Consider the following 13320-nt stretch of genomic DNA (forward strand, 5'->3'; position numbering starts at 1 on the left):
GACCAATTTATGCAGCTGTTAGACTTTAATAAATGACCCCCTCTGAGTCATTCTCCCCCCCCCCCCTTACTAATGTAGCACATGTACCCCCACCCTCTGGGAGATACTGTTGCGACTACAGGTGTCAGTGGTGCGCATATCTTTGAGGGTCCAGAAGAGCTGAGCTGTCTGCGATTGGATGGAGACCAGGACAGGCTTTTAGTGACCTCTGATGTTCAGTGCCTCCAGCTTCAGTGGACTCAAGGGTTTCTGAAGGCAGTCCCCACTGAAGCAACTCTCATACACCCATGTGCACAGACTGGAATCCAGGCAGGTGTCAAAAGGAACAAGGGCTTTATTGGCAGTCACTGCAGTTCTTACTCATACCTCGGATGCAGGGTTCTCAGAGAATCCCAGGTGTCTGGATGGTGCTGGCTCTTCTAATGTGAAGCCTTAGATATTTTTGAGCCAGCCAGCCATGAGGGCCTGGCTGGCATTTCTCTCCCACAGGGAGGAGACAGGCCACACACCTCCACTCTCTTGGAAGGGTGGGAGAGCACTCACTACCTCCCCTCTGAGGAACCAGAAGGAGAGGGCTCAAGGTCTGTACCCTGATAGGCTGTACACAGACCCTGAGTCACCACCACACATTAGTCAAAGAGTAGCATGAGGGGGGTCAATTGCCCACAGGACTGCCTGTCACAGCTTAGACTGCTAAGGATTTATGTGACGGGGGGGGAGAGAGGCAGGGTGGACTAACCATGTTACATTAATGTCAACAACATCTCCACCTGCAGTCACAAATAGAGACCGGTGAAACTGTTCAAATCCGTTTTGAGGAATTTCATGAGCTTTCCATTCAAAATCCGTTCCACGGTGTACAATGCATAGACGGGTTGTGCCCATTTCAATCCGTGTGGATTAATAAAAAAAACACCATTGGATACATTGCACTGGGGGATTTTATCACTCCAATCCATGGATTGGATTGTCAAACAAATCCAGAAAAAGACGAATCGCCCTTTTTTAAGATTGGTCCGCGGAAACCCATGGATCAAAGAAGCCGACCAATCCGCATCAGATCCAAAACTGCCCCAAAAATGTGCCCATCTCTAGTAACAACCCTTCGTGGCTTATACTCTGCAGTTAATGTAGAGAGATGGGATTACCTCTCTTGCATTTGACACAAATTATAATGTGACATTAGCAGAATATTGTGCATTATGCCTTCGTGTTCAGACCTCTCCCTGTCTGAGGCTTCAGCACCTGGGGCAAATATCTTTGCCCTAGGCATCAGATACTAATAGCTCTCTGAAAAGATATAGCACCTATTGTATTCTAAACATTGTATTGTACACTTAAACTAAAGATACATGAATAATGGGAGAAGGAGCGGCTCACTGAGTAAAGACACTGACTGTGGCACTGAGTTTGGAGTAGGGGAACCTGGTTCAATTCCCAGTGTCAGCTCCTTGTGACCTTGGGCAAGTCACCTTATCTCCTCAGTGTGAACTTGGTGAGGTTCTGCTTTCTTGCGTTGGACATATGGCTCTGAAATATGTCAGCATAAATTAATTAACATTGTCTTGAAATACATCAGATGGAAATAACTCAATAAGCAGACTGAAGACAAGGGTTTGTGATGACCCAACAGTGCCCTATATTTTATTGACTTTATTCTAAGCATGCCATCATTTCTGATGCATTAATTCATGTTTTGTTGACAGGCATAGCATAGACCAGGGGTGTGCAAACTTTTTTGTCTGTCTAAACCCCCCGCCGCCCCCCCCCCCCCCTTACCTTTTCTCCGGCGTTTTCTGACATCACAACGCCATGTGCCCCCACGGCATCATTTGCCATGGCGACACATCACCAGAAGCCTTCGGAGACAAGGTAAGGGACCTACAGAGGCCTTGCATGCTCCCCATGCATTTAATTTAAATGTTGTGGGGAAGAGCGTAGGGTCTCTCTAAGCACCGCGGCCCCCCCCCCCTGTTTTCGCACCCCTGGCATAGGCATAGCAAAAGCTAATAAATGCCAGACTTCAGGCCACCTTTATATTTCTGTTTATCCACCTAAATATAAATGCACCCTACAACTTAATTCTTCACCTACAAATTTGGAGATATTATTGTAATGTAAAGGTATGTCATTTTAGATGTGAAAAAACTAGAGCGTGCGCAGACATACAAAATCCATAACGTATCCATTAATTTAATGTAAAAATGTATAAACCCAGGAATGGGGTTGCAGTACCCCCTTAATTCCAGGCCCCATAGCGGTGCGGGATATCTACCTCCGTTAATACATCTCTCCATAGACTTAGGCCACGTCCATAGTCCAAGCAACGGTGCACGCCACAAACAAAAGGCCGGCACCTCAATGAGGGCAGCCATAGAGTGCGCGTGCCGAGAGTGGCGGCGCTGGCGATTTTTTAGTACGACAAAGAATTTTATTTTATCGCGCCGCAGCCAGGTCACGTGGCCAGGTTCAGCCAATGAGGGTGAACCGTTCACGTGACGTCACGGGCAAGCCTCTCCATCGCGTCTCCTCCAGATCCCACAGGCCACATCACCTCAGCAGCACTATATCCGAGGCCTTTGCCACATGCACACTGTAAAAGCCACAATGTATCACTCAGGGGTGGAAGGTTGATAACCTGTTTAATGACCACAACGTGCTATTTATGTTGGATGACTTTGAGCGACACAAAAAATGAAGCATTTTTCAGGAAAGCATGAACCAGTAATGGCCGCACTGGCGCCTCCTTTCCCCTCGCTAATGCTTATGTTTTTGTGTTTCGACAATAGGACTTGCTGGTTTTTGAAGAACAAGAAGTAAGTGAAACGAATCATTTTCTCCTTACAAATCCATTAAGCAAATGCCGGGTTTGTGTGTGCTGTGAGAAGGTCGTACGTTGCTTACAAACCTCCGCTCCTGTACTCTTTCAAACAACCCGTTATCAATCAAATTATGATCATTCAATGGTGTGGAATTAAGGAATGCACTTTGTTGTGGGTTCAACTCCAGCATCCTAAAGCTGCAGACCAAGCAATATCCTACGTGTGTGTTTTTTTTTTAAATAAATACTATGAGAAAATACTTGCAGCGTTTAAATTTTTTTTTTTTTTTTAAACGCTGAATGACATTTTTTATGTATTATAATGTAACCAGCTTTTTTGTTTCTATAGCAACCATTTACAAAGTCACATGCCCTTGCTCTTCTAAAACAGGCTCTGGCACACCCCTTTTTGAGCCCCGCCCTCTCTCTACCAGTGCACCAATTGTAACTCGTTACTGCCTGGTCACATGATCTTCCCCACAGAATGTTGCCTCTTTGGTCCTCTTCTGCTGCACTGACGGCCATTTAGTGAACCCCCGAGCTGAATCTTTGCCGATCGATCGGCATCTTAGCTAATTACTTATCATTGTGTGGATTGTATTGATGCCCATATTAAAAAGTAAAAAGTTAAATTAAAAAAAAAAAATGGCAGCTTGGACTGCAGCTTTAAACTTAGCCTATAACTTGGTAACAAAATGATCCCAGTGGGTTTCTATCCCAGATGCTAAAACTTACATTGTAAGTGCTACATGGCAGGGATTTAAGAATATTTTATTCTGTAGTGAGAATTTCTTATCTTTCATCGCACTTTGTGAATTGTGTAGACCAGGGGTCTCCAAACTCAGTCCTTAAGAGCCACCAACAGACCGGCTTTTATGGCTATCCCTGTTTCAGCACAGGTGGCTCAATCAGGACTGAGTTTGGAGACCCCTGGCGTTGGCAGAATTTTACTGCTCATCTGAAATGTTAACACAAGGTTTCTGTTTTGTACATGTTTGCAGGGCTCTGTGAATTTTAAGTTTGGAGTTCTTTATGCCAAAGATGGTCAGCTAACCGACGATGAGATGTTCAGTAATGGTAAGTGCTAGCAAGGGTTAAATGTCTCTTTCCATTGATTGAAGCAGGAGATTAATCTCTGTACCGCTGTTTTTTTTTTCTTATTTCGTTGGGATGTACTTTAATCATACAAAGACCTGTTAGTGCAGGAGGTTGCCAACTCCCGTCCTCGGGGGGCCACCAACAGGTCAGGTTGTAAAGATATCCCTGCTTCAGCACAGGTGGCTCAATCTTCGACTGAGCCACTGATTCAGCCACTTGTGCTGAAGCAGGGATAACCTTTTAAACCTGTCCTGTTGGTGGCCCTTGGGTTATCATCTTTAAAGCATGCGCAATGGAGAGAGTCGCTGTATGTATGTAGAGCTGACACAGCAGTTCTTGTAGTCCATCAATAAATGCCTGCCACACTCTTGCGAGACGGTCTTCACTCTTTAGCAGCAAAGAGGATCTTTGCCCTTACTGTCTGCAAACAATGAGACGGCCACGATGACAGCTGCAGTCACAGCACCATGTCAAAGCAAGAACCGCAACCATCGTACTGCTAACAACCATTTATATATTGAATTGTGTTTCTAAGTGTCTTAAAATTAATAAACAGCTTTGTCTGCCAGCTAAAAATTGAACTTAGGGATGTGCAAGATTCTGTTTAACACCAGCAAATGTGTAATGTAACTGCAGTAGATGTGGGTTTGGAGTATACAAAAGCATACAGTGTGCTGTACAAAATCCCTCGTCGTCAACCTATTTCTTGCTGGAGCTAGAGAATAATAATATTTTTTTTAAAATAAGCAGATACCCTCAAGGAAACCAGTGCATATCGTGTACATTGTACTGTCTCTTATAAAGCCTTACATTCAGGTACCAACAATATTACTGTAATTTGCATCAACCAGGAGTGACACCATGTGACAGAACATCACTAATGAATCAAGACATTTTGGTATTTACATGTCTCGCAACTGGCTACAGAACACACTTCCATCTGACAGATGGTCACGCTGAATATGCTGTACATTTGATCACTGTTGGTTCAGCAATCTGTATATTTGCTTTTGTGATTAACCTGGCATTTATTCATTAATGTCTGTCTTTCAGGAACTTTGGCCCACCTTTCCTATGGCCGTACGGCTTCGTGCTGCTCACTCAATGTATGTCCCTTTGGGTTAGAGCAGCAGTTCTACTAATCAGCAGTTGTCAAGTATGTAGTGTGAGTGCGATAAAGTAAAAATGCTGCTAGCCTGAGCTTCCCCAAAACAGCAGCATTCAAGTTGCACTCAACCAGGAAGTAATACACTGAGAGTTACCTCTCGTTTTCAAGTATGTCCTGGGTACAGAGTTATGGTAACAATACATGGTTACATTAAGTGAACAGGGTTATACAGTATATTTAAAAATATTTAATGAACAATTAAAGGTCATGTATGTTATGGGCGTATGTAACAGTTACAGACCAGATTAAAACGTGAGACGGCTGAAGTCTTGAAAGTACTTATACTGGTGGCGGCTTTGAGAGTCTCCGGTAGACTGTTCTAGTTTTGGGGTGCACGGTAAGAGGAGGAGGAGCGGCCGGATTCCTTGTTGAACCTTGGGACTGTGAACAGTCTTTTAGAGTCAGATCTCAGATGATAAGTGCTGGTACGGGTGAGGAGCTTGTTCCGATAGGTGGATTGCTTGTGCAGAGGGTATTAAAGGCAAGACAGGAGAGATGATCTTTGCACCTAGACTCAAGGGGATCGCTAATGTAGTTCATTTGGCATTTTGCAGTGATGTGTGTTGTAGTTACATTGGAGGACAAAGCGGCAAATTGAGTTGTAGAATAGGTCTAGTTTGTGAAGGTGAGTTTGAGGTCCTCATGGTGTTGCTTGCTAATACACAAGCTTGTTTTGATCCGTGTCTGGACCACATCGATACTGCATAGATCACTTTATTCCAACGTGCCATCCCAGGGCAAACATGAAAATATACCCGAGTGAGTTCTTGCTTTTGAAATATTTGGCAGCTGGATTCTGATTTAGGACTGCTGCTCTCACCCCTTTCGTCTACCAAGCAAGACGTTTGGTGCTATTCTTTGCCAGGTCCCCCTTGGCCCAAAAGGTCATGGAGTTAGAACGTGTGTGTTATAAGGCGCCTTTCCGTTTCAATAGCGTTTTACCTTTTCTTGTCTTTCTTCCTTTCTGTTAAGAAGTCGGAAATGAAAGTTTTCAGAAATTACTGCACCTGCTTGGAGACACAATCACATTGAAGAGTTGGATAGGCTACAGAGGAGGACTAGACACCAAAAGTAAGGAGATGCTAATTACGGATGCAATGTACTGTATTCACGCTGACATTTCAGGTCAAACGAATGGAAAGGGATTTTTCATGCACTCGCGCTATGAACAATAATCCCAGTTGCCATCTCTGTGGGATTGTGGATTTACCTTTAAATGCACAAAGAAGACACTTTCTTCCATAAATACCATGATTGTCTTTATAAAATCTACTACTTAAAGGGAGCAGCTGATAAAGCTGATGATCTATTTGAAGTAGTGGCTTATACAAATAAAATACAAATGGCGGTTTGTCTTCCTGGAGCCACGGCCATTTTAATATGCTGTAAAGCCATCTTCCTGATCCTGAAGAAGGTTTTTGAGACCCATTTATTTGAATGGAGGGGAGATGAAGATGGCGTCATAGCATATTGTAGGGGTAGGTTTTAAGGATATCCCTGCTTCAACACAGGTGGCTCAGTGGCTGAGCCACTGAATGAGCCACCTGTGTTGAAGCAGGGATATCCTTAAAACCTGACCTGTACATAGCCATTGAGGACTGGAGTTGGCCGCCCCTGGCAGATTGAATAAGGACCGTATTCCCTCCTATCTCAAGGTTTCACATCTGCTAAACAAATATTAGTTAAGGGAGAGCCTTCTAAGTCAGTTGTTCTCAACTATTTTTGAGCATGGGTACCTTGGAGGATGTTTAATATCTCGAGGACACCCCTCAATCACCCCATTTTGCTCACATGTACCACACTCATCCTCCTTCTGTCACACACAAACCTAGCACACTCATCCTCCATTTCACACGCACAAACCCGCCACACTCTTACACATTCCATATTCACCCCCTTTCTCATACTTCCTCTTAATCTCAACACACTTTACATTCACTCCCCACCCTTCTCACAGAACACACAAACTTTTTCTCAATCACAAACTCCACTGTCACCCCTCTTCTCTTATACTTGATGGACTCACACCCCACTCACCTTTCCCCACACCTCACACATTGACTCCTCAATCACTGCTGCACACACACACACACACACACACACACACACACACACACACACACACACACACACACACACACACACACACTGCACTTAGCCCCTGCTCACACACCACACTCAGCCTCTCCCCTCATTACACACACACATACTGTACACACACACACACACACACACACACACACTACTCACGCCCCCTTCTCTTACTTAAACTACGCACCTTCCTCCTCCCCACACAAAACCGTCACAGCCATGCTCCCCAAACAAACCCCTCTTCCCTCCCACACACATCTAACATGTCAGCTGCTCAGTGCGCACCTGCCGGACTGTCTAAAGCAGGGGTGGCCAACTCCAGTCCTCAAGGGCCACCAACAGGTCAGCTTTTAAGGATATTCCTGCTTCAGCACAGGTGGCTCAATCACTGCCTCAGTCATTATGACTGAGCCACCTGTGCTGATATCCTGAAAACCTGACCTGTTGTTGGCCTTTGAGGACTAGAGTGGTCTAGAGACTGGGCAGCTGCAATCTGCCTCTGGTCTCTCTGCTATGTGCCAGACAGAGAGGAGAGAGAGTACAGGTGGACCGCACCCTCTCAGTCTCCAGCCAGTGCAGTATGCTCCGGCCGAGCAGCCAGCAGAGTTTCCCTCGGGGTCCCACAGCACCCTTGGCACAGGTCATGAGAAACACAATTTTAAACCAATTGTAATCGATATGGATCCCTCTTTAACATATTTTTTTTCCTTAGGAGGAATCAATTATGACAGTCCAAGCAATACAACTGTTATGTTTAAACACCTATTGTTTGGAATACGTGTTGGCAACATTGTGTAGGGAAAAACTAATTTCCATGAGTAACTATCTCCGATTGTGGAAGGAAATCCCATACCCATATTGTTTTCTTTTACTTGCATGTGGGTTTTGTGTCGTAAAAGATAGATTTGACATGAGATGGACAGCCTATGAGATACTGCATAATTACAGGAGAATATACAAAGCTAGTCAATGTGGCTCAAATAGAGTTTGCACCCATTTAAGCTTTGGCATACACCGATGACAAAAATATAACAGTATATGGGTATAACATAGTATTTTTCTGAGATCAGATGCATTGTAAGGAACCCCAACCCTCTCTAATAGTGCGTATGCGATCAGATGCATTGTAAGGAACCCCAACCCTCTCTAATAGTGCGTATGCGATCAGATGCTTTGTAAGAAACCCCAACCATCTCTAATAGCGCGTCTGAGATCAGATGCAGTGTAAGGAACCCCATCCTTCGCTAATAGCGCGTCTGAGATCAGATGCATTGTAGGGAACGCCAACCTTTCCTAATAGCGCATCTGAGATCAGGTGCATTGTAAGGAACCCCAACCCTCTCTAATAGCGCGTCTGAGATCAGATGCATTGTAAGGAACCCCAACCCTCTCTAATAGCGCGTCTGAGATCAGATGCATTGTAAGGAACCCTAACTCTCTCTAATAGCGCGTCTGGGATCAGATGCATTGTAAGGAACCCCAACCCTCTCTAATAGCCTGTCTGAGATCAGATGCATTGTAAGGGACCCCAACCCTCTCGAATAGCACGTCTGAGATCAGATGCATTGTAAGGAACCCCAACCCTCTCTAATAGCGCGTCTGAGATCAGATGCATTGTAAATTCTTCTACAGTATATTTGGTAATATTTTTCAAATTACCTGAAAATTGCAGGGAACCCTTTAGGGATGCCCAGTGGAACACAAGGGATCCTAGGAACCCCCCGTTGAAAAACACTAATCTAAAGTTTCCTCATTGTAGATAGGGATTCATTTTATTGGCGATGTTCTTTGCACGCTTCTGTGTTGTACATCAATTTAGAGATCCAAAAGGACATCATTGAAGCTTTGCTCCTCCTCTTTACAGATGCCTTGGAAGCTTTCTCCACTTGGACGGAGAACAGGGTGGATATATGATTCATGATGTTAGCATTACAGGCCTGGCAATGTGTGGTGTTCTGTGACCCATTAACAGGACACACTATAAGTCTCCATACATAGTCAGCAGCATTGTATGGACCAGTATGCTTAACATTAATAAGTTCATGGGAATTACTCCCCTTCCTCCCTCCAACTTTCCCAAATATGAACGGCTTCTGAGAAGATATGTTTACATTTTGTTTGTTGGGGTGTACCAGTTTGGTTATTATTATGTTACATGTTGAAGTGTATACTGATCCGTACACATAAATAAAGCATGCATTACTCCGGTTACAGGAAGAAGGATTATTTGTATTGCTTCTAGATCCCCTCTCGTTCCTTTGCAGATGACACAACGGGAATACACTCCGTCTACACAGTTTACCAAGGGCATGAGATCATGTTTCACGTCTCAACAATGCTACCATACTCTAAAGAAAATAAGCAACAGGTAAGTTATGTCCTGCACTGTACAAACGGGAGTTCTCCATCAAAATGCAGGTACCAAAAAAAAGCTGAACTCCAAGAATACACACGTGTACAGTAAATAAAAATACCACGTGTGGTGCATTCACATGTCCCAGACGGGCCTGCAGCCCCGCCTTTCCCCATTATCCCTTAGCATACAAGGCTTCCACTGCAGCCTGGGATTCTGGGTAATGACATGCAAGTGAGCACTCGAAGTCTTCGCGCCTGATCCCTTTTGCACATTACATGAAAGCACGTACAGCTCGCAACTATCATCATAAAGTAAATTAGCGTAAGAAGATTCCTGGTGTTTCAGACCCTGTCTATGCAGGGGAGAGGCACTGCTTTGGGACTCATGTTGTGTTCTCTTCAAAAATGACATTGTAAACTGTTTGGTGAAAGGACTTGGTTATCGTGCCCATGTGCTACTATTCATAGCTTAGTTGCAAATATGAAACACACTATATAATCTTCCCTTTATATTCGTCTTTTGACAACATCACATCACGTTATTCCTTCAGAACATAAGGCTTTACCTGCAGCAAGTAAAATATCAAGAGGCACAAAAAGTATGCTGCAGACAAACCCTTTCCCTCCCCCCCCCAATGTTTTGTATTGTAAAGGATGGGAGATCAAAGCCATGTGTCTTGAATTAAAATGAGCAGCTGCTTTGTAATATGCAGTGTAACTCATATACTCACTGAGGCATGTTAAACATGTACTGTGTAGATAGAAACATTTAGCAATGTGCTTGATATAAGACAAGCCCCAGATGGGTTGTTTTTGTTTTCAGAGATGAAAGATTGGCATCAGAGACATGACCTTGGCATCAGACGCACGACCTTCGCCATGAGTGGTCTGAGATGTGATGTAGGGCTTTTTCTATATCATAGTGGTAGAACCGCCAGACAAATACGTAGAGGAAAACTATTAAAATCCTCTAGAAATCAATCGGAAAGTGCAACAGCTGCAAAAATGTAGAGCTTATAATTTTTATAAGGGCAAACCTGTGCTTGTAATTAATTGTTTGGCGTTGGTAGGGGGGAGTAGGAAAAAGAGAGCGTTCAGATCTGAAGCCAGATGAGCGAATGTAGGTGCAGGAGACTGAAATGAAGACAGGGGAATTTACTCTCTTATCCTAGAAACATGAATAACTGATACGTTTTATATACCATGCCCTGAACGGCCTAATGCAAAATGTGGGGTTGTGGTGACTGAAAACTCATCAGAGGGGCGACATTGCGGCTTTCTATTGGACAACTATTTAGATTGTCCTGGAAGTAACACCGTCAACGAAATGGGGAAATCTCTCCGAAATGCTACTTGGCGCTAAAATGTACGCCTAATTCTTCAATCGTTGCCCTGGTTCAAATAAAGTTAAAAAAAAAGGTACATTTAAAAAAATAGCCATGTTAAAATATAAAATCAACTAAAGAGGTAACTCAACGCTCAACCTAATACCATGTGAATTATAGAGGTGCAAAGGGTTAAAGATATATATAACACAACACGTTACTCTAGGATAACGAAAAGAACCCAGTTGGTTGCACTCAAAGTAATTATAGTGGCTAAAATAGCCTGGGATACCAATTGTCCCACTAAGTGGAGTGAAGTCACTCCTACCTAACGACACACTAAAGTGAGTCAGAGCTCACAGAACCAATATATCAAGAAAATAAAAAATATTTATTATTACAACCACCACGACTTAAAATTTACAAAACAGACAAATTACTAAAATCCCCTATGGGGTGTTTAATAGTGAGACCGGACAAGTGTAAATCAACTATTGAGATAGAGCTCAAATAGTGAACATAGTATCACGGTATTCCTAAATGGATACCAATTGTAATTCAACATACACTTGTAATATAGATGCAGTAGGTGGTACGTAGTAAAGAATATCCAATATTGGTATAATTACCTAATTGGCACACAGTACAGTATATGAAGCATCAAGTGACATTCAAAACCCAATGTAAAATCAATCCAGCATTGGTGCTAAGTATATTCAAGTTCACATGTATACATTTCCATCTGGGTATGTGCAGTGTGGCCACACTCCTGTAATCACACCAATTGGTGACCAGAATAATCACTCTTACTTCAATAATAAACATGTGTGTTTGAGTCAACATAGATAGGATTACACTATCACACTTAGTAGCTGTACCGGAAATGTCCTAATAACCAAGGCCTTTAGTAAATTACCCTCTTGGGCATGAAAAACGCTAGGTCTGTAACAGAATAGGACAAATCTTACAACCAAGTGTGTCCCAATATGTGATACTACGTTACCAGCCACGAGTATACACTGCATGTGTCTCACGATCCAACACCCTCAGAGACGCCAGCGTCGTGACGTCATCAACCCTACGCACGTTTCGTATGTATCACATACTTCATCAGGGGGAGGAGTTAAGTTACGAGGCTGAAGGGATGTTTAAATACGCTCTCTCATGGGTGTGTCTTGGTAATTTCCTCCAATCCCGATGTCTTTTCGGGTCTGGCAATGAAACAAGTGTAGTATTCCTAATAGGGCTATTTTAAAGCACAGCTTGCTTGTTGGACGCTATTCAGTACATTTGGTAGCATAGAAACACTACAAATGAAATGGATAATTGTCTGCCCTGAAGTATTCCCATCCATTGCTGAAGATGGAACCTATAGTTGCAGAAATCCTCAGACTTAAGGTCATGAAGTGAACTGACATTAAATGAATTGAATTAGACCTTGCAATTTAATGTGAAATGACAGCAGGATCCAAAATCACAATCAGAAACAAAAACAAAAAAACAAAAAAAAAACAAAAGGGTTATGCTGCATAAATTCTTTGCAAGAAGGAATCGGTTGGCCAATCAAAACACTCCCTTAGAAGAATATGGGCAATAAGATCTGGAAAACATTGCTATATTAGAGTGTGTGGCTGAGGAGAGTGAAAGACCTCAGTGAGAAGGCCCATTTACATATTTGAAAAACAAATTCACATTTACACCTCCAGTGGAAACCTGCAGCAGTGTAGATGTCTTTACTCGTAGGGTGACGAAGGACATTATGCAACTCAAACCAGAAATTAATAATTTCAATCTTAGTTACAGAGAACATGCAGCTTTGAAAGATCTGGAAATGGATGCCTCTATCATTATTAAACCGTCAGATAAGGGCGGAAACACAGTGATATTGGATAAATGTGATTATGTCAAAGAATGTTTGCGCCTCTTGTCTGACAGACACTGTTATACGATACTGACAAAGGATCCAACACAGCAGTATCAGAAAGAACCGACAGTGATGTTAAATGAAGCGGAAAAATCTAAACTTATTTCTAAAAACAAACTCTGTTTCATATCAATAAAATCTCCACAGATCGCCAACTTCTTCCACCTTCCAAAAATTCACAAGGGGGTTACACCACCCCCAGGCAAGTCCATCGTATCGGGTATTGATAACCTAACATCAAAGGCTAGTGAATATTTGGATAAATTTTTTTACGGACATTTGTTTCATCCTTGCCATCGTATCTGATAGATACAAAGGATGCCTTACTTAAAATTGAAGATGTTTATATTGATGATCAAACCCTTCTCGTAGGTCTTGATGTGGAAAGCTTATATACAAGCATACCACACAAGACCGGTAGCCAGGCTGTCGGTCACTTTTTGAAAACTAGGAGTAATTGTATGAAAAATCATAATGACTTCATATTAAGGTTACTGGACTTTACCCTTACCAGAAACTATTTCTTATTCAATGGCAC

At 42.9% G+C, this 13320-nt stretch overlaps 1 protein-coding gene across 5 annotated transcripts in view; it reads left to right on the plus strand.

The window, feature by feature from the left end:
• GARNL3 (GTPase activating Rap/RanGAP domain like 3) overlaps positions 1-13320 on the plus strand; it is a 252359-nt gene that overhangs the window by 188234 nt on the left and 50805 nt on the right. For all 5 annotated transcript variants that reach the window (XM_075578984.1, XM_075578986.1, XM_075578985.1 and 2 more), the window contains 4 exons: positions 2790-2816; positions 3823-3898; positions 6060-6158; positions 9443-9546. In XM_075578984.1, coding sequence (XP_075435099.1) covers positions 2790-2816; positions 3823-3898; positions 6060-6158; positions 9443-9546 — 306 coding nt within the window. The remainder of the gene's footprint in view (positions 1-2789; positions 2817-3822; positions 3899-6059; positions 6159-9442; positions 9547-13320) is intronic.

This window comes from Ascaphus truei, chromosome 21 (assembly GCF_040206685.1).
Source record: "Ascaphus truei isolate aAscTru1 chromosome 21, aAscTru1.hap1, whole genome shotgun sequence".
In the NCBI taxonomy this organism is placed as follows: Eukaryota; Metazoa; Chordata; class Amphibia; order Anura; family Ascaphidae; genus Ascaphus; species Ascaphus truei.